Source organism: Oncorhynchus kisutch, linkage group LG1 (assembly GCF_002021735.2).
Source record: "Oncorhynchus kisutch isolate 150728-3 linkage group LG1, Okis_V2, whole genome shotgun sequence".
NCBI lineage: Eukaryota > Metazoa > Chordata > Actinopteri > Salmoniformes > Salmonidae > Oncorhynchus > Oncorhynchus kisutch.
Genome location: NC_034174.2, coordinates 26,518,238 through 26,546,214, shown reverse-complemented (window position 1 = coordinate 26,546,214; position 27,977 = coordinate 26,518,238). Strand labels below are relative to the sequence as shown.

At 42.8% G+C, this 27,977-nt stretch overlaps 1 protein-coding gene across 2 annotated transcripts in view; it reads left to right on the top strand.

The window, feature by feature from the left end:
* The window catches only part of LOC109896918 (calcium/calmodulin-dependent protein kinase type 1-like), a 55,873-nt gene that overhangs the window by 2,014 nt on the left and 25,882 nt on the right, over window positions 1–27,977 (top strand). Inside the window, exons 2-3 of one of the 2 annotated variants that reach the window (XM_031807225.1) lie at window positions 242–254; window positions 5,096–5,209. In XM_031807225.1, coding sequence (XP_031663085.1) covers window positions 244–254; window positions 5,096–5,209 — 125 coding nt within the window. In that variant the 5' untranslated portion in view covers window positions 242–243. The remainder of the gene's footprint in view (window positions 1–241; window positions 255–5,095; window positions 5,210–27,977) is intronic. The other variant, XM_020491383.2, reaches the window with a different exon arrangement.

Here is a 27,977-nt window from a genome sequence, read left to right as displayed (position 1 = left end):
TGTGTGTACGTGTGACTGTGTGTGGATGTGCGTGCGTGTGGCTGTCACTATGTTTGTGTCTGTGTGTGTACGTGTGACTCTGTGTGTATGTGTGGTTGGAGCACATCTAAAAAAGGACTCCTTATCTCTTTTGCTGCAAGCCTGTGAGGTCACAGGTTTCAGAAACTCCCAGTTTGTCAAACTGCCTTCTCATATATGTCAGCACTTTTCTGTATGTGTGTTTCTTCTGTCCACTGCGCAGCAATGGGAAACCAGTGAGTACAGTGCTTCTCTCAATAAGCTTAACAAGGGCGAATGCTGCATGTCAAATAGCTCTTAGGAATGTGGTTATATCTTTTTATCCAAAAAGCCTGCACAATCCTGTTGCCTCCCGGATATGTCGCTGGGCGTCTTGACGTTTCCTGATGAATGCAAACGATCTAATCAAACAGAAAAGCTTGTTTCTCTCAGAACATTGTTGGGAGCTTTACCTGCATGTGGTCCTCTTCAACTTCCCTTTATAACTTCTCCTATCTGCTCCTGTCCGCTGTTATGCAAGTCTCAAGCCCTACTGTTTTTATATAAAATAATCCTTGTTTGTTTTAAGACACTTATCCCTTGCCCTTTTGGAACTCTTTCTATTGTTTTTGTCCCTTTTGAGAGCTCAACTTCAGCTCTATAAGCCTGAATAGGTTAATATGTACATTGTATTGTATTGTGGGTCTTGGATAAATCTACAATTGTCTGTGTTCATTGGCCTGTCCTCTGTCCTGTTCAACTGAGTTGCAGAAGTGTCTCAAGCATTTTGGAGCATATGGTTATATGCATATGCTGATACTCTATACCATAGCTGAGGGAAGTAAGGGTGCTGTAGGTGCTGCAGCACCCCCTGATAAAATGAAATAATGTTTTCTAAATTATATAATTACTCCTGACTGAATTTGGGCAGCACACGCTCCAAATAACGAACAACTTGCTACCATAGAAATATAATCCATAGAACCCAGCTAGCACATAATGTTCTGAGAGCCATATAATTATTAGAACTGGATGAGAGCGTGATTGTCCTTTGATTATTTTGCATACATCCTTCCCATAACGTTTTCTACAGGTTTCCTCATGGTTTTATTTAGTAATGTTCCCAAACTGTTCAGATAACGTTAGGAAACAACGTTCTTCTGTGGGAATTTCAGTACAGCATAACGTTTCTTCGTGGTTCTATTTAAAGTCATGTTCTCAGAACATTGAGAAACAACGTTCTTTTGTGGGAATTCCAGTACTTCAGCATAACGTTTTCTACAGGTTTCCTCATGGTTCAATTTAAAGTCCTGTTCTCAGAACATTAAGAAAACTTTCCATAAAAAACATAAGAAAATATTATTAATGTTCTTGAATGTTATTTAAAAACATATACATTCCGTTCTCAGCATCAACAAGGTGTGTTGGCCGTGTCCACAAATTGTCCAAACCTGATCTTAATGAGTGCTTGTTTCCTTTGAAATTAGGGTCTGTTTGAACAGACAAAAATGAACAGCTTGGTATGGGTTAAAAAAACAACATTGCATGCTAGCTCCATCCTGGTGGCGCAGTGGCCTAATTCCATGGATAAAGAGCAGAAGATCATAGGTTTGAATATCACTGACACCATGCCACAATAAAAAATGCATTATAAATGCTTAAGCAAATGCATTTATATCTCATTTCTAATGTGTTCTGTGTTCAAAACAGTTAACCCAAACTAGCTAGCAGTGTTATTAAAGTCTTATTTTAACATGTTCTCAGAATGTTATTTAATTACCTTCAAATAACCTATTATTTTTGTTATCAGAATGTTAATAAAATCTCATAGGAAAACTTTCAGGGAACCATAGAAAAACATTCTCAGAGCCTCCTTGCAACCTAAAAATGTACATTCACAAAACAGACAATATTTTCACTTCTGTTCTCAGAACGTAAAAAAAATGTTCCGTTTTAAAGGTCAGGAAACTTATAGCTTCGTTCCCAGAATCAATGGGAAACCAAAAATGTACATTCCCACAATTTCCAAGAAACCAAATATGCTAGCTGGGAAGGGTTTTGGAACCTCACCCTGGTGAGGGCGATTTTATTTATCCGTTTGACAGTGTCAGAGTAGCCACTCATTTTGGTCCTTTATGTAGTATTAACAAATATTCTGATAATGTCTCCTAAATGACGTATAATTGCATGAAATGTGTTTATACAAGGCCACATTTTTCTCTAACCTGCTAAGATCCCCCCCCCCAACGTTTCTCCGTAACTGTATGCCACTAGGCAAATGAAATAGATAGAATGTGTTATTATAACAGGAAAAAAAACAGCACTTCCAACTCAAAACATCTTCCTGCGGCTAAGCTGTATATTGTACTGTATAAAACCCATCTATTTTGCCAGTACAGTGGATAAACATATTATAATACATCACATCGACACACCTAGTGTGACAAAGTTGCGTTAGGAGGTAGGTGGAGGAGTCAGGCGCAGGAGAGCAGAGATGTCTGAGATGCGTACTTTTAATAGGCAAGTCCACCAAATACAGGTATGGCACAATCCAAAAGTCAAACGCCCTCGACAATAGAGACACCCGTTACTCACGCAAAGAGGAACAAACAAGCTCCTAAATAACACACTCTTATTAAATGTGTGAAACAAAAAATCGGGCACAACCTCACCGAGCTACATCACAAAATAAAACAATCCTGCACAAACCTAGGCAGGCAACAGGGTAAATATATACACACAGAAATTAAGGCAAATGAAACCAGGTGTGGAAGAACCAAATACACAACAAACAGAAAAGGAAAAAAGGATCGGTGATGGTTAGTAGGCCGGCGACGCCAACCGCCGAGTGCCGCCTGAACAGGGAGAGGAACTACCTTCGTTAGTAATTGTGACACTTAGACTTTAACAGTGGTTAAGGTAGAGGTACCGTATAAGAAGACACCCTTTAATAGGGAAATTATAATCCATGCCATTGCCAACTTTAGCAGCTTTGATCTTTCTGAACAACATTGCTCTTGGCCAGTATCTCTTTGCAGTGCACCTGTGTCAACCAAGGGCACATAACACAGACACTCAGAGAGCATATAGGCTAGGGCTGCGTCAATACTTTCCTCTCTGCTTACTTTCCTTCAACTGCTCTGATCTATAATAAATGGACAGGTTTTAAGCGAAAATAACCCTGTACATTTCTACCATGTTACTCTCAGCTATCCCGTCTTCTCAGCTCAGTGCAGACCAGGAAGAGGAGAGCAGAGGAAGCCACTAGACTATTGAGATGCTCCACATGCTACCAGACCAGAAATGACCAGAAGACTTGTTTTACTAATGAGAGTAACTGACAGGGCTCTCTCTTTCTCTGTCACACATTTGACTAGACTTCCTCTTACTGCTTCCCCAAGCAGATTGCTTTCCATACTGGTCTATGATGTCTACTTCTAATTTCAGTTCCTTTTATTTGTATAGCTTTCAGTATCTAAGTTTTTCCATCGACAACTTTTCTGCGAGTATAGTAACACCATATCAAAATCACAACAGCTGTGATAGAAACAGGTTGTTTCGGTACAATTTTCTATATGATAATTTGTTAATTCGACATGGTGAGATCTTTTTGTGTCGCAAAAATTAATTATGCATGAAATATTGATATAAAAACCATCCTATCGAAGCAAACTTTCAGTCACACGATGATATGGTGTGTGGTCCTCCCACGACGACTCGGGAAACCATGCAATTTATTAGGCTATAGATGAAATAATTTATGATGAATTTACCAGGGTGGTGAAAGTGCAAGGTTATCTTGATGCTCCTTTCCAATAAATAGTCAGGGTCTTATTCTGGTGACATGACGATTGATGCTTAACTGCTGGTTGACAAATACAAATATTATCCATAATAATCTCATCACATAGACTAGCCTACCCGCACAGCCTACCCGTACTGTATCTGTGAGCTGTTGGCTAGAGCTCACGTGCCAAGACCAGAGTAGACAATGTTTAATATTTAATGCAACAGTTTTTGTGACAAAACTATCGGTAGAGTTAAAAATGTGATGGAAAAACATTTAACTTTTAATTTTGAGTGCTTAATGCACTCTTGGCAATAAATCTCTTCCATTCGCACAGACCTGGTGGCGTAGCAGGACATTCAAGTCACTGGCAACCAAGAGGTGGTGAGCTCAAATCTCAGAGTCCCAAGTGTGCTCACAGTGAAGAATTTAACCCAAAAAATACTTTGACTAAAAGTATCAAGTTCACTCAACAAGTCGTTAAATCCAAATGTGTCAGTTTCACTTACTAAGTTGAAGTAACTTTAGATTAACCTAACTCAACATTAGATTTAGATTGTTTCCCTGCTGCTTTAAAATTCAAACTTTTTAAAGTTGACTCAACAAATATTTTTTTACAATGCAGAAAGATTGTGTCTGTGAGGACTAATTGTAGTAACACAGAAATTGTATAATGTTTGACCTAGTTGTGGTTGTTTTATTGGTTGAATCATAACTGCATCTACTATCCACAGTGTTTTGGTTTAAAAGTCTAGTTTCTGATACTTCTCGTTGGTGTTCGGACTGGTAAGAATAGCAAAGCGAGATGTTGAAGGGAAGCTTAAGTTTAGTTGATTCAGGATGCTATGAGGTTAAGGAAGAATAGGACTGACAACCCTTGTCACCTGAAGCAGTTTGTAAAAGTGTGTCCGTTCTGTGTGAAATATTTATGATTTTATGTGCCTGACTCACCTTATGAAACTTAGTTTCCAGGTAAGTCTAACACAATTGTGTGTCAAACAAAAAATGTCCAAAAGATGTCCAGTCCAGTGACTTTTTCAGTCATCCCTTATCACTTTGTCTTTAAATCCTTTTCAGTGTGACCCTGTAAAACAACACATTTCACTGCACCTATCCGGTGTATGTGGCAATAAAGCATATATTTGACATTTTATTCTCTATTTTATCCTCAAACACAAAGAACTCTTATCGTTTAAATTTCAACTCATACCTAGACAAATATTTGGGTATGCAACTATCCAGAAAGAGTGTGTCTTGTCTTAACAGTTTTTTCCCGTTGTTTAAAAAATCAGTTTCTCTCCTCTTCTCCAGTATTGTAGCCGACCGACAGAAAAGAAAGATGCCTTTGGGTGACGATGGACATTCCTGGAAGAAGAAAACATCAGATGTGAAAGAAAACTACGACTTCAAGGAGATCCTGGGGACGTAAGTGCTGAAATCATATCTAATTTTGTTGTTGACAATATGGTTCAAGAGTGTCTGAGCCTTTTACCATCCCTCTACTCATGATGAGAATACCCTGAAGAGTTCACCAGTGTTATTCAGATGCAGGCTACAGAACTATAACTATAACTACAGAAGGACATTTGCAAGTGTTTTCTGTACCTGCACTTATTGAATTTGTATGTTTGACATGGACTGACTTGACTACCTCTTTAGGTATAACGGTCTTGTTTAATGCAGGCCACAGTGGACAGTGTGTGGGTAGAAAGTGATTGGGTGATATCGTCTTCGCGTAAAGCCCTTAGATCAGGAATCTAGCTTGGTGATATGCCCATTGGTGGTCATTATTAATGCTGAGGTCTACTAGCCTATTGGGAAAATTGGCCATGGTTTTAGATCACATTGTTTAGTTGTGTGTGCAAGTGCGTTCGTGTGCTTGCGTGCATGTGTGTGCGTGCGTCCGTGCGTTCCTGTGTTCGTGCGTGGATATGTGTGTACATGCTTGCGTGCACATGCGTGTGAATGTGTGTGTGTATTTGTGACTGTCTAGGCTCTCATGTCTCTTTTGTACGTGTCTGTCTGGTCCAGTTGATAATGTATTCTAACATCAGCTCTGGGGTATATATACTGTATGATATAACTTGCCCTGCTCCGAGCAGAGCTTTGGCGCGTCACACGTATTTTCACTGAATTATAAACGGCCCGGGGGATCTTACACTTTTGCTTTTAATATTTAGCTTTTTATGCAGTTTCCAGAGTGTGTTGTGTTTCATGTCTTTATGTGATTATAGTGGAAATTACGGCAATGGTGTGCTAGATATTCTGTATCACATTAAGTATGAAAGTGCATGCTAAAATATAGATTTTTTTTTACAGAGCTGACATCAGCTGTTCTATTTTGACATACAGTGCCTTCAGAAAGTATTCACACCCCTTGACTTTTTCCACATTTAGTTATGTTACATCCTGAATTTAAAATAGATTAAACTGAGATTTTGTGTCACTGGCCTAAACATAATACCCCATAATGCCAAAGTGGAATTATGTTTTTAGAAATGAATACAAAATAAAAAGTTGAAATGTGTTGAGTCAATGAATATTCAACCCCTTTGTTATGGCAAGCCTAAATAAGTTCAGGAGCGAAAATATGATTAACAAGTTACATAATAACTATAACATAATAACATATAACATAATAACTAAATATTTAACTTTCATACATTCACAAGTGCAATACACCAAATTAAAGCTTAACTTCTTGTTAATCTATAAATCGTGTCCGATTTCAAAAAGGCTTTACAGCGAAAGCACACCATATGATTATGTTAGGTCAGAGCCTAGTCACAAAAAAACATACAGTGATTTCCCAGCCAAAGAGAGGAGTCACAAAAAGCAGAAATAGAGATAAAATTAATCACTAACCTTTGATGATCTTCATCAGATGGCACTCATAGGACATCATGTTACACAATACATGTATGTTTTGTTCGATAAAGTTCATATTTATATCCAAAAATCTAAGTTTACATTGGCGCGTTATGTTCAGTAATGTGCCTCGAAAACATCCGGCGAATTTGCAGAGAGCCACATCAATTTAAAGAAATACTCATAATAAACTTTAATAACAGATACAAGTGTTATGCACATAATTAAATATATACTTCTCCTTAATGCAACCTCTGTGTCAGATTTCAAAAAAGCTTTATGGAAAAAGCACACCATACAATAATCTGAGTACAGCGCTCAGACACAAAAACAAGCCATACAGATACCTGCCATAATGTGGAGTCAGTAAAAGTCAGAAATAGCGTTATAAATATTCACTTACCTTTGATGATCTTCATCAGAATGCACTCCCAGGAATCCCAGTTCCACAATAAATGTTTGTTTTGTTCGATAAAGTCCATAATATATGTCCAAATACCTCCTTTTTGTTAGCGTGTTCACAGATCCAAACTCACGAGGCGCGGGCAAGTCCAGGCAAAAGTTCAGACGAAAAGTCCTAAAAGTTATATTACAGTTCGTAGAAACATGTCAAACGATGTATAGAATCAATCTTTAGGATGTTTTTATCATAAATCTTCAATAATGTTTCAACTGCACAATTCCTTTGTCTTTAGAAATGCAATGGAATGCAGGTCGCTCTCACGGCCACGTCCGTGACTAGCTCATGGCCTTCTGCCAGACACCTGGTTGAAACAGCCCTTATTCTCTCCCCCTTCACAGTAGAAGCCTGAAACAGGGTTCTAAAGACTGTTGACATCTAGTGGAAGCCTTAGGAAGTGCAATATGACCCCATTTATACTGTATTAGAAAGGCAATGAGTTGAAAAACTACACACCACAGATTTCCCACTTCCTGGTTGGATATTTATCAGGTTTTCGCCTGCCATATGAGTTCTGTTATACTCACAGACATCATTCAAACAGTTTTAGAAACTTTGGAGTGTTTTCTATCCAGATCTACTAATAATATGCATATATTAGCTTCTGGGCCTGAGTAGCAGGCAGTTTACTCTGGGCACGCTTTTCATCCAAACATGAAAATTCTGCCCCCTATCCCAAACAGGTTAACATGATTTTTGAATGGCTACCTTATGTCTGTACCCCACACATACAATTACCTGTAAGGTGTCTCAGTCAAGCAATGAATTTCAACCGCAAATTCAACCACAAAGACCAGGGAGGTTTTCCAATGCCTCACAATGAAGGGCACCCATTGGTAGATGGGTACAAAAAAATGGAGACATTGAATGAACCTTTGAGCATGGTGAAGTTGTTAACATCTCTCGTGTAGGGGGCAGCATTCTGAATTTTTAGATGAAAAGCATGCCCAAATTAAACGGCCTGCTACTCAGGCCCAGACGATATGATATGCATATAACTGGTAGATTTGGATAGAAAACACTCTAAAGTTTCCAAAACTGTTAAAATAGTGCCTGTGAGTATAACGGAACTGATTTCGCAGGCGAAAAACCTGAGAAAAATCCATTCAGAAAGTAGTTTTTTTTGGTTTTGTAGTTTTCTATTCAATACCATTACAGTATCCATTGACTTAGGACTCAATTTGAAGTTCCTATGCCTTCCACTAGATGTCAACAGTCTTTAGAAATCGTTTCAGGCTTGTATTCTTATAAATGACGGAGTAAGACCAGTCTGAACGAGTGGACTCTAACGTGACGCCAAGTTTTTTCAGGCGCATGTGCATTTCTTGTATACCTTTTATATTGACAATGTTATTTTCCGGTTGAAATATTATAGATCATTTAGGCTAAAAAAACAACATGAGGATTGAATATAAACATTGTTTGACATGTTTCTATGAACTTTACGGATACAATTAGGATTTTTTTGTCTGATTGTTTTGACTGAGTGTGAGCCTGTGGATTACTGAAGAAAACGCCCTAACAAAGCGGAGGCTTTTGGATATAAAGAGACTTCATTGAACAAAAGGAACATTTATTGAAAATGTCTTCTGATTGCCACCATATGAAGATCATCAAAGGTAAGGGATTAATTTGATCTCTATTTCTGAGTTTTGTAACGCTTCTGCTTGGCTGGTTACTGTTTGTAATAATTTGTCAACTGGGCTATGTTCTGGGCTAGGTATGTTCTGGGCTAGGTATGCTTTCGCCGAAAAGCATTTTCTAAATATGAGACTGTGGTTGGTTTAACAAGAAGTTCATCTTTAAACCTATGTAAAATATGTTTTGTTTTCTGAATTTTTATAATGAGCATTTCTGTAATTGAATTTGGCGCTCTGCAACCTCACTGGATGTTGGCCAGATGGGACGCTAGCGTCACATATCCTAGAGAGGTTAATTACACTTTGGATGGTGCGTCACTACAAAGATACAGGCCTCCCTCCTAACTCAGGTGCCGGAGAGGAAGGAAACCGTCCCCACAGTGACTGTACTTACATATCCCAACCAGAAGCCATGGATTACAGGCAACATCTGCACCGAGCTAAAGGCTAGAGCTGCTGCTTTTAAAGAGCGGGACACTAATCCGGACGCTTATAAGAAATCCCACTATGCCCTCAGACTAACCATCAAACAGGCAAAGCGTCAATACAGGTCTAATATTGAATCCTACTACACCGGCTCTGACGCTTGTCGGATGTGGCAGGGCTTGAACATATTATGGACTACAAAGGAAAACCCAGCCGCGAGCTGGCCAGTGACGCGACACTACCAGACGAGCTAAATGCCAATTAATGCTTGCTTCGAGGCAAGCAACACTGAAGTATGCATGAGAGCACCAGCTGTTGCAGACAACTTTGTGATCACTCTCTCCATAGCCAATGTGAGCAAGACCTTTAAACAGGTCAACATTCACAAAGCTGCAGGGCCAAATGGATTACCAGGACATGTACTCAAAGCATGCGTGGACCAACTGGCAAGTGTCTTCACTGACATGTTCAAGCCAGTGTTCAAGCTCTCCCGGACCTAGTCTGTAATACCTACATGTTTCAAACAGACCACCATAGTCCCTGTGCCCAAGAAAGCGAAGGTAATCTGCCTAAATGATTACCGCCCTGTAGCACTCACGTCTGTAGCCATGAAGTGCTTTGAAAGGCTGGTAATGGCTCACATCAACACCATCATGAAGGAAACCCTAAACCCACTCCAATTTGCATACCGCCCCAACAGATCCACAGATGATCTCAATCGCACTCCACACTGCCCTTTCCCTCCTGGATAAAAGGAACACCTATGTAGGAATGCTGTTCATTGACTACAGCTCAGCATTGAACACCATAGTACCTACAAATCTCAGAACTAAGCTATGGACCCTAGGACAAAACACCTCCCTCTGCAACTGGATCCTGGACTCCCTGATGGGCTGCCTACAGGTGGTAAGGGTAGGCAACAACACATCTGCCACCCTGATCCTCAACACTGGGGTCTCTCAGGGGTGCGTGCTTAGTCTCCTCCTGTACTCCCTGTTCACCCACGACTGAGTGGCCAGGCACGACTCCAACACTATCATTAAGTTTGCTGACGACACAACAGTGGTAGGCCTGATCAACGACAACGATGAGACAGCCTATAGGTTGGAGGTCAGAGACCTGGCAGTGTGGTGCCAGGACAACAACCTCTCCCTCAATGTGAGCAAGACAAAGGAGCTGATCGTGAACTATATACGAAAAGGAAGGCCGAACAAGCCCCCATTAACATCAACAGGGCTGAAGTGGAGCGGGTCGAGAATTTCATGTTCCTTGGTGTCCAAATCACCAAAAAACTATCATGGTCCAAACACATCAAGACAGTCGTGAAGAGGGCACGACAAAACCTGTTCCTCCTCAGGAGACTGAAAAGGTTTGTCATGGGTCCCCAGATCCTCAAAAAGTTCTATAGCTGCACAATTGAGAACATCCTGACCGGTTGCACCTCCTCCTGCTATGGCAACTGCTTGGCATCTGACCGTAAGGCGCTACAGAGGGTAGTGCATACGGCCCGGTACATCACTGCGGCCAAGCTTAATGACATCCAGGACCTATATACTAGGCGGTGTCAGAGGAAGGCCCAAAAATGGTCAAAGACTGCAGTCACCCAAGTCATAGACTTCTCTCTCTGCTTCTGCACGGCAAGCGGTACCAGAGCGCCAAGTCCAGAACCAACAGGCTCCTTAACAGCTCTGATCCTCAAGCCATAACACTGCTGAACAATTAATCAAATGCCCACCCGGAGTTTTTAAATTGACCCCCCTTGTTTTTACACTGCTGCTAATAAACTTGCTGTTTATTTTCTGTGCATAGTCACTTTACAAATGACCTCGACTAACCTGTACCCCTGCACATTCACTCGGTACTGGTACCCCCTATATATATCCTCCTTATTGTTGTGACATTTTCTTGTGTTACTTTTAGATTTGTATTTATTTTTTACTTTAGTTTATTTAGTAAACATTTTCTTAACTCTATTTCTTGAACTGCATTGTTGGTTAAGGGCTTGTAAGTAAACATTTCATAGTAAGGTCTACCTACACCTGTTGTAATTGGTGCATGTGACAAATAAAATTTGATTTGAAACCGCTCAGGGATTTCACTATGAGGTGATTTCACCATGAATTTTTTGAATTCAGGCTGTAACATAACAAAATGGGGAATAAGTCAAGGGGTATGAATACTTTCTGAAGGCGCTGTAGTCCCTGGTGGAGGATAACATTTATCCTAATAATTGTAATAATATTAATAATAATAATTTAATTTATTTGTATTTATTTTTTATTCTTCCGTGATGTTGTTTGCCTGCTCAGTGTGTCGACGTGTCCACTGACCCCTGACCCAGGAAGTAGTTAACAGAGGGGCCCTGGTGCCCTTTCCCTGAGAGCATGGAAGAGAGAGACCGGCAAGAACCAGAAGTTACAGGAGAGACAAACTATATTCATGCAGGAGCCAGTTCTAGTACATTAAGAAGGCCTTGCAGTACAGTGTCAAGTGAGATAAAATTATAAATAGTATATCCATATCTTCACTTAGGTCAGGTCATTGGTAAAGAGGGATGAAAGGTTGATAGAGACTAAATGTCTAGCATGTACAAGAAGCAAACAGAGAGAAGAGCCAGGAGTTTGCATGAGATACATGCAGGAGGCCAGCTGTAGCTCCATCAGAGTAGTGCCTGTGTCAGTGCCAGTTGTAGCTTCATGAAGCCATTCCTTTCAACCACTTTGTGTTTAGGTTCGAGGGGGTCTGCCTTCTACACCAAAGCGTTGACTAATCCAGTCGACAGGGCCTTTCAACAGGGTCTACTCTCTTCATTTAGCCCTGAGTGGTGGATAGATAGGGGGCTCTGTTCCCCCTCACAATGTGTGTGTGTGTGTGTGTGTGTGTGTGTGTCTGATGTAAGGAGTTTTTTTTTTTTACAATGTTTAAAAAAAATGTATTGACATAAATGAGTGGTTAACAGATACACACCCTAATGGTCAGAGTGCGCTGGTTATTTCTTTAACATTTAGGTCAGAGGATTTCACGCTCAATTCCCCAGTAGTAGGCGTTGTAAGGAACTTTATTGTGATTCTTTTTGGTTCTCAGGTATTTGTCTCTGGCCCAGCCTGTCTTCAGACTGCTGACTACTCTGTTCTGATCTCTTCCTGGTGCCTGGATAATGGAATCAGGCTAAACCTATTGTTCAGTGGAGGTGTTTAAAAGGCTTTTGTGTACCAAACAGTGCTATTCTCTTACCAACTATTCCCCAAGCCCTTAGGGAGGCTCTCAAACTAACGCCTGTCTTTGCGTGCATTTGAAGTGAATTTACCTGGGATTATGTTGTCTCTATGCTGCTTGACATTGACATTTTTTGTTATTACTTTACATTCATAGCTTCTGTCAGTTCTGGCTTGAGCCTACTCTATTTTGTGCAAAGAGTAAAACATTTTATTTTATTTTAAATGTAACCTTTATTTAACTAGCCAAGTCAGTTAAGAACAAAATCTTATTTACAGTAACACTTAACAATGAACTCTTTAAATGATACAGGATGTTTATCTAAGGTGCACTTACATTAGACACACATACATTATATGAAGTTCCTATTAAGTACACACATGGATTATTCTTAGTGAGGATTTAAACATCATCCATAACACGCTTTACATAATGTAGCCCAATGATACCTTACCAGGCTCCTGTGTTGGTGTATGTATAAGCCAGTCTGTATTTGATTGGGATAAACCTACCACAGTGCTTGTCTCATTCCTATCATTGTGATGTTTGTCAAACATTTTGGGTAAACACCATTTACATGGTAAACCACCTTTTCTCTCGGATCCCTTTGTTAGGAATGTGTTCGATATGTTTTCTTTCCCCCATATCCCATGGTCTGCCAGTTGTTGTCCACACCTGTTTATGGAAAGATCACCGGCTCACCAGATCGCTCAGCTGCAAGTTCACCGTTGGCTGGTTGTCTTGGCAACTGGAGGAGACACTTTCCATATGGACTCTAACAGTCACTATGGAAACAATGTCTTTATCTGCTATTAATAATCCTGGCCTGTGAATGTGTGAGCATTGTGAGGGGTGATTAAGTCCCCTCATTGTATACACTGTTGAATGTGGGAGCAGAGCTAAATTCCTGGAGCCTCCCTCTGACATTCTGTCACGAATAGGCCTTATGAGGGAAGAATCTGTGTGTGTGTGTCGTTTCATGTGTGGAGTTCACCATTTAGTCCCCTGTCCACACGACTCCCATCCCACCCTCCACCCCCTCATGCCATCTCTTCGTAGCAGACGTTCTCTGATCACGGCCAAAGCTTGTGTCCTCGCCTGTGTTTTCATCTTATTCAGCTCTACTCCACAGCACAATAGCTGACGGATCAATCTGCCTCTAACAAGTACAATGAATTTATGTATCCACTATTTTCTCATTCATAGTAATGAAGCACTCTAATGACAAACCATTTAATTAATTGAAATTCGAATTTAGGCCCTCGTCTACCCTATGGTGTATTCTGTCACACAGAGAGAGGCTGAGGCATCTTGGGGAGAACCTTTTTTCTACTCACTACCTTGTCCTGTACTGACACAGGGCTGATGTGCCTCTATTTGTTAAGGATGTAATGAGTCTCTATAAGTAAATATTTTTGGACAGACTACAGAATGCACTCCTGGTTAATGAATGTGAGACTGCATGTAGTGACTTTTTGACAGTGACTTTTTCAGAGACACATTGAAGAAGACCTTTTTTGGGCTATGAGCCCTATGATAAACATCCCAGACTGTTGCTATCATTGTGTGTGTGTGTGTGTCCTGCTTCTGCATGTGCGTCTGTAATTAAAACAGATCTGGATTAATGATGCACACACAGTCAACATCACTGCCACTGCAATCAACTCAAATCCTCTCCCCCTCACTATGTTCATCTCTCTCTTTTCCTTTCTTCTGTGCTCCTTATCTTAATTGTTCTCTATGCTGTTGTTTCTTTATCTGTCCTTCCATCTATGTCCTCAGCTTTTATCTCTCTTTCACCTTCCCCAAACACAGCTTTATTTTAGCTCATATCCCTGGCTGCCTCTTAACTATCCTATTTGAAATCCAGCTCCATTTTGACTCTCTTCTCCCCAAGTGCCTCATAATCAGTAGCAGTTTTCACACTGGGGTTTCTATGCCACTGGGCCCTGGAGTGTGTTGTGAAGCTGAAATGGGAGCTCCACTGGCTGATGGGGGCAGTGAAACATTAAAACACATATTGATCATTTCCATAGCTGACAGACAGACTGTATGTAGGGTGAAATAGACAAGTATGATAGGCAAGGGTTTAATGGAAATAGAAGCACACTAACACACATACATACACAAAATAACTGTGAATGTTTAGAGCCCACTGGCAATTTTCCAAAGAGGAATATTTGACTACGCCTTGAGCAAATTTGATTAGTTAATCGCCATTTGAATTTGTTGGCAGAATGTCTTGGTTGATTATGTTTTTGGCATGTGTTGATATTTTAATAGCTGTGTATCTTTCATTGTTGTTATTATTTTACTATTTATCAGTCTATTGCTCACACTGGGCCCACTGACTACATAGCACTTCCTAACCAGCATCACTCTCCTTGCTTAGATTGTACTGTGTAGTAGTGGTTATCTTTTAAAAGTCCATAGCTGTGTCCAGGGAACAGGGCAGTCCTGGGTGTGTTCCAACACTCTCAGTGACCTTTGGGTAGACTGGGGTTTCTCAACAAACTGTTCATAATGTACAACCGCATTTGCCAGTGCTATTTTGACTTCTAAATGGCCTAGTAATACATTGCAAGGACAGTCCGGGCCTCGGCAGTAAGCACAGGCCTCTGGAGGAAAATACTTTACAGCCCTTCAATACAGTTATTATGTGCAATCCCAGAATGCCTTGCAAATCAGGGAAAGGGGGTGTGGGATGAGGAGAGGGGAAAGAGGAGAGGAGAGGGGGAGATGGGGAAAGCACTGGAATAATCTAAAATCAATAGGGCTAATGGATCAACGTTCCCCAGTGTTGACATTTAATGGTGGCCCAGTGTGCTCTGTCTCTCACTGGCTGCTATTTCTGGGATTGTTTCTGTGTGTCTGTGTCGTCTTTGTCTGTGTGTGTGAGAGAGAGAGAGAGTAAGGCTCTGAGAAAAGCCTGTAGGCTCTGAGAAATGCCTGAAAAGCCTGAGAACACCAGCTCAGCATATTGTGCCTGTTATGGACACGGACAGACATGGGGACATTGTTTCCTCAATACCTTCATAATATTGGCTGCATATTAAATCAATAACATGTGTTTATTGTTTTGTTGCAGTATTTGGTTGTAGTGGAATTAAGTCCATAGCTATGTTTCATTTCCTAGTCAGGGCAAGTGATCTGCCTGTTCTCTAGGACACAGGGAAGTTGTCCCACTGGACAAGCAGGCCGCTTTCTGAGGTCGCAGACCTCAGAATGATGGATCAACCACCTCTTTGAAATAGGGAAACTCTGGGCTCCGCTCCTCCTCCTGTCTTTCTGAGATGTCCTACATTGTTCTTATCGCTTCATCTTCGGAAAACACAACGAGATGTGTTGTAAAGTATCCTAGCCTTTTTCCAGCGGAAAATCTTTTCAAATCCATTGGATTTACTATAGGATTGGATTTACTATACTCATTTTGTCCAATGAGAGAGAGAGAGACTTTGACTTTTTGTCTTTCTTTACTGAAACCTTCTCATTTCAGATGAATTAAACCCCCCCCCCCACCCCCCCCCACACTTAAAAATAAAACACCAAAATATATCCTGTACTGCATTCATGTACCATACTCACCTTTCCATTCTGCCACCACATGATACACACCAACATCACAATACCCAAAACAATACCCACTTCTACAACCGTATATCCAAAACATCTTCCCCAGCTATACAGACAGCCCCCCAACACACCATATCTCCTGAAACATCTCCACACTTTTTAGCATTCTATAGTACTCAAACTCAACACTAAGGAGCACAGAGACCATCCCATTAAACAATTAGTAAAGGGTCTGTTATCCTCCCACCTTTGACCCTGCTCCTCCTTGTTAGCCAAATAGCCAACTTTGCCTGAGCAAACAGAAAATTCAACAAAACACATTTGGCCTTCACCTTCGAATACCTGTATCCCATTATAAACATCCCAACAGTAAAAACCACCCACAACCTCTCACACAGACATTCCAACAGAGACATTAATGACATTAACCTGGTGCACACAGAAAACACATGAATCACAGTTTCTTTCATTACACAGAAAGGACACCCCTGTCCGATTCCCGGTTCAACCCGTGCCAACCAGCTGTTAGTGGCCAGGGCTCCATGAAGAACCCTCCACTGGAGTTCCCCTGACCTCTTTGGTATTGGGGGTTTGTAGAGCCCCCTCCATCTAAAACCCACCATACTCTCCGCCCCACAAACTTCCGGCCACTGATGTGCCTTCACTCCTGTTAGGCTCCTAATGTTCCTACCCTTAACACAGAGGTTGTGGAGGGCTTTACCTCCCACCCCTTCAAACTCCCCCAGGCTCGGAGTGTTAAAATCTATCAAGTCCTCCAGACCCCCTTGCCAGTCTCCAGTCTCTGCCGCCACCTGTAGTGGCGGAAACATCCCCCTTTGGCCGCTCAAACACCCCCCCTTACTGGCTCAGACAGTGCCTCCTGGACCTCCTCCAGGAATCTCTCCAGCAGCCTAACAGACGTTATTCCTGTTAGTTGTGCCAAGACTTCCAGAGCCTTTGTAAACCCGCCGCCATCAGTTGCCTCTGCAGGGTGGCCGACTGAATCCGATCACAAAGGGATGGCTGGGTTGTTGAAGATCGGCTCCTCCCACAGCCCAGGCTCCACACCCCCTTCTAGTGTGGGCCTTAGCAGCTGCCAGGCACTCAGCACTGCAGAGTAAAAATCTGAGAGACATGCTGTACTCAGCCTCTCCAGCTTCATGAGGAACAGCTACCGGTCCAACCATAATCCGCCAGCTCTCCTCAGCAGCTCGCATGCTGGTTCCCTCCAGCCAACATCAGTATGGTACAGCAGTCTCTGCACCGCCTTTAGCCGGGAAAGCAGCCATCTTGCTCTCCAGTTCCACCAGGCCCTGTCCTCCTTAGTGGACGGTCATGTACAACACTGCAGCCCTCAACTAGTGATGGCCCGGCCAGAAAAAGTCCACCAGCTTGCTTTGCAGGTGGGGGGGTTGAGGACAGCCAGTTTATGCCACAGGGAAGATGCCACCAGGTTATTGATTATCAGCACCCTTCCTCTATATGACACTTGGGACAGGAGCCACCTCCACCTGGCCAGTCTTGACACCACTGCCTGTGACAGCCCCTCCCAGTTCTTCCTGACCCACTTCTCCGAGCCCAGGTACACCCCCAACACTTTAAGCCCTTCACAACCCCACTGCCAACCCGCTGGAAGCAGAGGGGCCCTATCCCCCCATGCCCCACATAACATAGCTTTGCTCTTGCCCCAGTTCAACTTAGCTGAAGAAGCTCCCTAGTACACCTTCAGACTAGTCTCTAGTGCCTGCATATCCTAACCATCCCTGACCATCACAGAAACATAATCTGCATATGCTGACACTGCTATGCCTGTCACCACATCCATGCCTGTCCAGCAAACTCCCTGCAGTCTCCTGTGTAGCAGTCCCAAAAAAGGCTCAATGGCTAGTGTGTATAACTACCCAGATAGAGGGCATCCTTGTCTAATGCTCCGTCTCACCCAGACAGGACTACTGAGCCCCCCCTCCCACCTTGACCACACAGGTCAAAAAACTCTTCCCAAACATCACATTAAACAGATACTCATGGTCCACTCTATCTCTTGATCTAAAGAGACCAGTCCAAAGTTCACATTAGAACCTCTCGACAATTCCAACATGTCCCTAATTAAGAACAAGTTGTCTGTGATTGAGTGTCCCGGTACACAATATGTTTGGTCCTTATGTACTATCGAGTCCAAATGGGACTTCAGTCTGTTAGAGAGGACATTGGCAAATATCTTGTAGTCCGCACAGTGTAATGCCACAGGCCTCCAGTTCTTAAGTCCCCTTTTTTTGGGCAGGAGAGTTAGAGCCGCCCGACGCAGCTCATCGGCAACTCTCCTACCCCGACGCATTCACACAACACGCAAAATAAATCCTGTCCAATTATTCCCCAGAATCTTTTATAAAACTCCACTGCGAGTCCATCAACCCCTGGTGCACAACCGGGAACAACAGAGGAATGTACATTTCATCCCTCTGTGCCAGAGAGAGCTTAGGGAGTCCTGTGAACAAGACCTGAGCACACATAGGATCACACACTTCTGCCCTATACAACTCAGTATAAAACTCCACAGTCCGCTCCCACATCTCCCCCACCACAGAGGTCACCCGCCCATCAGACAGCCGTAGACAATGCATACCCTTAGCTTCACCGCTCTGTCTTTCCAAACCAAAGAAGAAGGAGCTGGGAGCGTCCATCTGCTTGAGCATGGAGAAACTAGCTCTTACAAGTGCTCCCTTTGCTTTAACCTGGAAAAAATATCCAGGTCTCTACGTAATTCAGCTATATTGCCTTGCCCCAACATCTCTACCTCCATCTCATTAATACAACACTCTAGTTCCCCCAATACTCTCCTAGCCTCTGAGGATGAGAGAGCTGTGTACTGTTGACAGAAAAGCAGAATTTTGACTTTCCCCACATCCCACCATTGACTCAGACTCATACTCCTCTCTTCACTGCCCCCACCTTTCCCAAAAGGTCTGGAAACCTGAGCAAAAAGTGGCATCTTGTAAGAGCTTTACATTGAACTTCCAATAGGATGCCTGCCGGGGCCCTGGTAAAATAGATAGCCGAGCCATGGCTGTGGTGATCTGAAAACCCCACCGGAGAATGGTAGCGCCCAACTGCTTATTGCTCCGATTCCTAGACATGTAAAACCGATCAAGTCGGGCTGCACTCACCCTAGCCCCAAAAATCTTCACCCATGTATACTGTCTTGTGTTCTAGGTCGAACTGATTAATGATGTCCCTTAACACTCCCACTGACACTGAATGAGGCTCTTCCTCATTTCTGTCTTTTGTAAAATCCATTGTATAGTTCCATTCCCCTCCGACCACCAGCGTCTCCTCAGGCGCTACCTGTGAGAGTTCCTGTCTATGACTCCCAGATAGAACCCCCCTCTCTCCCTGTATTAGGCGCATACACATTTATAAAGACAAAACCCATGTTGTTAATTTCTGCTTTTACAACAACAAGCAGCCTACCCTTACACACATCCTTTAAGGAGCACATTTTTACAGACAGACCCGGTACAAAAAGGACTGCCACCCCTGCAATCAAATTTGTCCCATGGCTCAACACACCTGCCCCTTTCCACCAGAGCCCCCAATCGACTTCATTTAACACATCATTATGTGTCTCCTGCAGAAACAACACCTGAACCTTTTTTTGTTTTACATATTCACCCAACACACTCCTCTTTCCCGCATCTCTGGTGCCATTTATATTGAGCAAGAAGTGGGAGAAAAGCCAGCAAAGAAAGAGACCAATAGCGAAGCTCAAAAAGCCCCAGTGTCAGAAAGAAAATATACATCTAAACAATGTCTGAAGGTACACCTTTACACACTGTTGTGACCCACTTCCTCAACCTAAACCATTTCCTGGGTGCTCCTCATTTTTCATAGCATGTTGTACTGATTTTACAAACTTTCTCGGATCAGAAAAAAAGCCTCAAGATGAACTTTTTTCTCGTTAGTCTCATTCAGCAACCTTGTCAGTTCTCTCAATGTGTACTTTGACCCCTCTGCTTGACTGGCTGTCAGCTCCGGGCCCATTGAAGAGGAGTCTGAAAAAAATAACTCCTCATCCTCTTCCTCACACACTTTCCTCCTCATCTCTATCACCCATTCTGACAACCTGCCCTTCCTCTCTGGTCAGGGCATTGCCCACAGCAACAGGCAAAGTTTCCATTGTGCCTTTGACCACACCCTTTTTCCTTTTCCGCTTGACACCCTCCTCCTCCCCCCTAGTCTCTTACACTTCCCCACTATACTCTCCTCATCCACTAGCATAACCTGACTAGACCCATCCTCATCTACACCACCCTCATAGCATGACTAGGCACAGCATCATCTACACAACCATCCATAGCATAACTAGGCCCAGCCTCAGCTACCCCACCATCTCTAGCCTGACTAGACCCAGCCTCAGCTAACCCACCATCCATAGCATGACTAGACCCAGCTTCAGCTACACCATCATCTCTTGCATGACTAGGCCCAGCCTCATTTACACCACCATCCCTGGCATGACTAGGTCCAGCCTCTGTTGTCTGCATCTCATTACCCCCTGCACGTTGACCTCTATTTCCCCCACTGGCGCTTGTACCCTCACCCTGTCTACGGCCTTTAAACAGCTGTGCCTTTAAACAGCTTGGGACATTCCAGAAAATGATTAATTGGAGGTGTATCTGGGGATGTATTTCAAGGCCTACCTTCAAACTCAGTGCCTCTTTGCTTGACATCATGGGAAAATCTAAAGAAATTATACAAGACCTTAGAAAAAGAAATGTTTCAAGTCTGGTTCATCCTTGGGAGCAATTTCCAAATGACTGAAGGTACCATGTTCATCTGTACAAACAATAGTATGCAAGTATAAACACCATGGGATCACGCAGCCGTCATACCGCTCGGGAAGGAGACGCGTTCTGTCTCCTAGAGATGACCGTACTTTGGTGCGAAAAGTGCAAATCAATCCTAGAACAACAGCAAAGGACCTTGTGAAGATGCTGGAGGAAACAGATACAAAAGTATCTTTTATCCACAGTAAATGAGTCATATATTGACATAACCTGAAAGGCCATTCAGCAAGTCATTGCTCCAAAACAACCATAAAAAAGCCACACTACGGTTTGCAACTACGGTTTGCAACTGCACATGGGGACAAAGATCGTAAGATTGTACTTTTTGGAGAAATGTCCTCTGGTCCTCTGGTCTGATGAAACAAAATTAGTGTTTGGCCATAATGACCATCGTTATGTTTGGAGGAAAAAGGGGGAGGCTTGCAAGCCAAAGAATACCATCCCAACCGTGAAGCACAAGGGTGGCAGCATCATGTTGTGGGGGTGCTTTGCTGCAGGAGGGACTGGTGCACTTGACAAAATAGATGGCATCATGAGGTGGGAAAATTATGTGGATATATTGAAGCAACATCTCAAGACATCAGTCAGGAAGTTAAAGCTTGGTCGCAAATGGGTCTTCCAAATGGACAATGACCCCAAGCTTACTTCCAAAGTTGTGGCAAAATGGCTCAGGGACAACAAAGTCAAGCTATTGGAGTGGCCATCACAAAGCCCTGACCTCAATCCTATAGAAAATTTGTGCGAGCAAGGAGGCCTACAAACCTGACTCAGTTACACCAGCTCTGTCAGGAGTAATGGGGCAAAATTCACCCAACTTATTGTGGGAAGCTTGTGGAAGGCTACCTGAGATGTCAAAGCCCTTGAGCCCAACAATGTCAGGAGAGTTTCACAGCCAGGAGAGTTTCACAGCCTAACTGGATGTAAAAGATTATAAGGCAAACACCTGAGAAGAGTACAAATGAACCTCCTTATGGAAAATCAAGGGATACATTTAGCTGTTTATTATAAAAATGGAACTTAATCTTCCACGCAGACCATCCCCTGGCATGGTGCAGTGCTATATTTACACACTACCAATCTGTTAAGAGGGGGGTGTTAGCGATGGAAACTCTCGATGACTCTTAGTCAGCCAATGTTAACCTGTACAATTCTGATACAGTAATGGTACAGGGCAACCACATTGTGGACTTTCACATAATCAAAGAGAGCTCAGCAGGATAAGCTCTCTCTTGAGATAGATAACCCCACCTCGAGCGTGTCAGACCAGACCTCTTCATTATCCAATCCCACAGACGAGCAACCCCAAGCGGAAAGTCAACCTCCCAGCATAGAGTAGTACTACTCCCTCATTGAAATGAAGGATAAATTCAACCAGACCCGGAGAGCGGGAGGTGGAGAGAGACATATCTGCACTCTGGAATGTGGTGAGACAACATCAACAGGAGAAAGAGCAGAGGCAGGAGAAGAACAGAGCATTAGAGGAAAGGATCAGACTGATGGGGGTGAGGGTGATGGTGTGTGACAGAGAACCACCAATTAGAGAGCTGACCACCCCCGCAGAGAAGCCAGCAGAACAGCCCACCTCAGCCCCTGACCATAGCCTCGACATCACAGATAAATGAAGAACTTCAAGCCCAGGGAACCTACCCCCTCTGAACCCCCCGTCAGCCACCCTGATAGTCCTCCTGACAACCCCCCCCCACACCCACTGAGGACATACACAAGCCACAGATTGTACTCCTTATGGACACAAACAGGAAATATATACAAGAAAATAAACATTTTCCCAAATACAATGTCTAATCTCTGGTGTCCAAACACCCAGCTTGCCCTAGACCTTCTGTCTGAGAACCAACTAGGGTCACCCAGCCACATAATAATACACACAGGCACGAAAGACCTGAGAGCACAATAGGAAAGGGTGGCCACAGCACTCAAGGGACTGATTGATTGAAAAACCTTCTACTATCCCCAACGGTTATCTCCACCCTGCTACCACGACAATACTTCCACCCTGCTACCATACAGCAGGTAAAAGTATTTCCTATGACTATGCCTCAAAACCAAATGTTTACCATGCCCACTCCACCCTAGACTTGAACAGCCTTTATGACGAGGTCCACCTATACAAGGCAGCAGTGCCCAACTTCGACACAGACCCGAAAGGACATTACTCTCAATCGCAGCCACAGCACCTCACACAAGAGCAACAGATCAATAGACACCACCCCCACCAACCAACACAGAGGACCCACACCGAGAGGACCTACATCTAGACCACAGCAACACCAGCCATATCCACCCCCCCAAGTCAACCATGCCCACACCCCATTTAGGCCCCTCAGATCAGACCTTCCTGCCCACCCCATTCCCCCCACTCCCGCAAAGAGGGCCTCAACATGAAAGTCACACATACGCCTAGGCCGGGAGCAGGCAAACAGGCCCAACCCCCACTCTTATACTAGCCTAAGCCAATGGCATGTACCAGATGCTCAACAGGCTCTGCTCAAACTTACTGGTCTGAGGCCAAACTAAATTACTAATAACATTGGACACTTTATGGAACACAATGAATTCACTATGTCATCCTGGAATATCCCATGCCTGAAGTCATCTGTCTTTGGCCTAAAGAGCTGGAACCTGGACTTCACCAATGAAATCAGAAATACAGATATTGTCATCCTACAACAAACATAGTATAGAGGAGATGGACACACTGCTTTCCCTCTAGGTTACAAAGAGATGGTAGTCCCATCCACCAAACTACCAGGTGTGAAACAGGGAAGTTGGGGGGTATGCTAATGTGGTATAGAGCAGACCTAACTCCTTGTATTAAATGAATCAAAACAGGTACATTTTAGATTTGGCTAGAAATTCAAAAAGAAATGATCTCAACAGAGAAGAATCTCCTCCTGTGTGCTACCTATATACCCCACTAGAATCCCCATACTTTAATGAAGACAGCTTATCCATCCTGGAGGGGGAAATCAATCATTTTCAGGCCTAGGGACATGTACTAGTCTGTGGCGACATAAATGCCAGAACTGGACAAGAACCTGACACCCTCAGCACATGGACACAAACACCTACCTGGAGGTGACAGCATTCCCTCCCCCATATGCCCCCTCCCTAGGCACAACTACAACAACATAACCAACAAAAACAGGTCACAACTCCTGCAGCTCTGTCGCATGCTTGGTATTTATATAGTAAAGGCTAGGCTTTGAGGGGACTCTTATGGTAGGTACACTTATAGCTCATCTCTTGGCAGTAGTACTGTAGACTGCTTCATCACTGACTTCAACCCAGAGTCTCTCAGAGCGTTCACAGTCAGCCCACTGACACCCCTATCAGATCACAGCAAAATCACAATCTACTTGAACAGAGCAATGCTCAATCATGAGGCATCAAAGCCAAAGGAACGGAATAATATTAAGACATTCTATAGATGGAAGGAAAGTAGTGCGGAAACCTACCAAAAAACAATTAGGCAACAACAAATTAAATTCCTTTTAGAAAATGCCCACTGTAATAGTGAAGGTGTAAACTTGCCAGTAGAAAACCTAAACAATATATTTGACCTCTCAGCTTCCCTATCAAATATAAAAATCTCAAACATAAAAACGAAGAAAATTAACAACAATGACAAATAGTTCGATGAAGAATGCAAAACCTAAGAAAAAAATGTAGAAACCTATCCAACCAAAAACATAGAGACCAAGAAAACCTGAGCCTATGCCGTCACTATAGTGAATCACTAAGACAATACAGAAATACACTACGGAAATTGAAGGAACAGCGTGTCAGAAATCAGCTCAGTGTAATTGAAGAATCCATGGAAAACACTAAATAAACAACAACACGAAGAGTTATCTATCCAAAACAGAGATGTATGGGTAAACCACTTCTACAATCTTTTGGGACCTATTTTTTGTATTTTTTATTTTACCTTTATTTAACTAGGCAAGTCAGTTAAGAACAAATTCTTATTTTCAATGACGGCCTAGGAACAGTGGGTTAACTGCCTGTTCAGGGGCAGAACGACAGATTTGTACCTTGTCAGCTTGGGGATTTGAACTTGCAGCATTTCGGTTACTAGTTCAACACTCTAACCACTAGGCTACCCTGCAAAGAACAAACAGTAAAAACATATACTTGATCAAATACAAATCTTAGAATAAACTATTAAAGACTACCAGAACCCACTGGATTCTCCAATTACATTGAATGAACTACAGGACAAAATACAAACCCTCCATCCCAAATAGGCCCATGGTGTTGATGGTATCCTCAATGAAATTATAAAGTATACAGACCACAAATTCCAATTGACTATACTTAAACTCTTTAACATCATCCTTGGCTCTGGCATCTTCCCCAACATTTGGAACCAAAGACCCGAATCCATAAAAGTGGGGACAATTTTGATCCCAATATCTTATGTGTCAACAGCAACCTTGGGAAAATCATCTGCATTATCATTAACAGCAGACTCGTACATTTCCTCAGTGAATTTTTTTTACTGAGAAATGTCAAATTGGCTTTTTGCCAAATTACCGTACAACAGACCACATATTCACCCTGCACACAAACAAACCAAAACAAAGGCAGTCTTCTCATGCTTTGTTGATTTAAAAAAAAGCTTTAGTCTCAATTTGGCATTAGGGTCTGCTATACAAATTGATGGAAAGTGGGGTTGGGGGAAAACATACGACATCATAAAATCCATGTACACAAACAACAAGTGTGTAGTTAAAATTGGCAAAAACACATTTCTTTCAACAGGGCCGTGGGGTGAGACAGGGATGCAGCTTTAGCCCCACCCTCTTCAACATATAAAGATCAATGAATTGGTGAGGGCACTAGAACAGCCTGCAGCACCCGGCCTCACCCTACTAGAATTTGAAATCAAATGTCTATTGTTTGCTAATGATCTGGTGCTTCAGTCCCCAACCAAGGAGGGCCTACAGCAGCACCTAGATCTTCTGCACATATTCTGTCAGACCTAGGTCCTGACAGTAAATCTCAGTAAGACAAAAATAATGGTGTTCCAAAAAAGGTCCAGTTGCCAGGACCACAAATACAAATTCCATCTAGACACCGTAGCCCTAGAGCACACAAAAAACTATACATGCCTCAGCCTAAACATCAGCGCCACAGGTAACTTCCACAAAGCTGTGAACGAGCTGAAAGACAAGGCACGAAGGGCCTTCTAGGGCCATCAAAAGGAACATAAAATTTGACAAACCAATTAGGATCTGGCAAAAAATACTTGAATCAGTTATAAAATCTATTGCCCTTTATGGTTGTGAGGTCTGGGATCCGGTCTGGGATCCGTTCACCAACCAAGAATTCTGTATGCAGAATCCTGCGAATCCTGCGAAAAAATCCTCGGTGTACAATGTAAAACACCAAATAATGCATGCAGAGCAGAATTAGGCCGATACCCGCTAATGATCAAAATCTAGAAAAGAGCCATTAAATTCTACAACCACCTAAAAGGAAGCGATTCCCAAACCTTCCATAAAAAGCCATCACCTACAAAGAGATGAACCTGGAGAAGAATCCCCTATGAAAGCTCGTCCTGGGGCTCTGTTCACAAACACAAACAGGCCCCACAGAGCCCCAGGACATCAACACAATTAGACCCAAACAAATCATGAGAAAACAAAAAGATAATTACTTGACACATTGGAAATAATTAGCAAAGAAACAGAGCAGACTAAATGCTATTTGTCCCTAATCAGAGAGTACACAGTGGCAGAATACCCGACCACTGGGACTGACACCGTATATTGTGATAATGTTTACTGTTAATTTGTATTGTTGGAGAGAGAGTGAGAGATGCCCTTTTAGTGTAAGAGCTGTTTGAAAAGACTGCCTGAAATTTCAGCCTGTTTTGATCTTCCATGGTGACATCACTATGTAGTAAATTAGTTAGTAGACCAATAAGAGTGTTCCAAATCATCTCTCCCAATAACAGCAACTTTTCAATTTTACCCTCCCCACTAAACCACTCTGACAGTCCTAGCACAATTCTTGTTTGTGAAATTGCTCTTTGCTAAGAATCCTTTTTTTTTTTTTACCATTTTAATTTAAATCAATCAAAGCAAGTTACTTATTGTTACCCATAAATTGTTATCCAGATAAAAATGTTTGCATTAGACCTTTAATAGTAAGTCAACATACTTTTTAAACCTCAAAACTATCCTAGCCCTCCTTTCATAGGTACAGCAGTTGTAGTCTTTCTCCCTGGAGGTAGTCTAGGCAAGTCTGGAGAGGCAAGGGAGCAGCTGTCTCTCCCAGCATGGGGAAAACACAGGGAGGTGTCTCACTCCATCAATTATTCAGCCTCCCCCTCGCTCCCCTCTTACCGCCATACTCACTCCCTTAGCCTCCCTCCATAGATCACCCCTCCATACCCCTCCATACTGAACCCCACATTTCCCCCACCCACATATTTCCATCTCTGCTTGGGAAAAAGTTAAGTTCCCCACAATGAAAGTAACAGTACACTGACCCTCTTTTGAGTGTGCCAATGTAGGCCCATATACCCATCTGTAGGTCTGTACACATTCTTTGTGAACAAATGAGTCTTTCCCCTCTCCAGAGACACTCTACAGTGGACAAACACAGACAAGCATGAGAGTCCATCTCCCTGTTCATGGCACCATGTCTTTAGCTCTCCCTCTGTTCCACCACTCCACTGTCCCTCAGCTCTGCTCCATACATTTCTTCCATCTGTCCAGCTCTTTATCCCACCAGCTCCCCCCATCTGTCTGACTCTCTGTTCTACCACATCCTGACTTATCTATCATCCCTCCATCCCATAGGTCTCCACGACAGTGTTTCCTCTGTCCTCTACAGCTCAGGCTGTGGGTTCAGTGTGCTGACATAGCTCTCTGTGCTGCATGTCTGAGTTTCTGACCCAGCCAGGAGAACATAACCCCTATCTATCCTGAGCCAGCTCAGACAGCACTGTGATTTACTGTACTGGACCCTATAGAGAGCTATCCTCTCTCCCTGCCCTCGATCTCTCACTCTCTCTTTTTCTCATTCCTTTTATCTTGTCTCTTCTCTCTCTTCTGCTCACTTAAACACACGCACCCACATACGCATTCACACACACACACGCAGGCACACATTTACATGCATTCCCTGGTTGC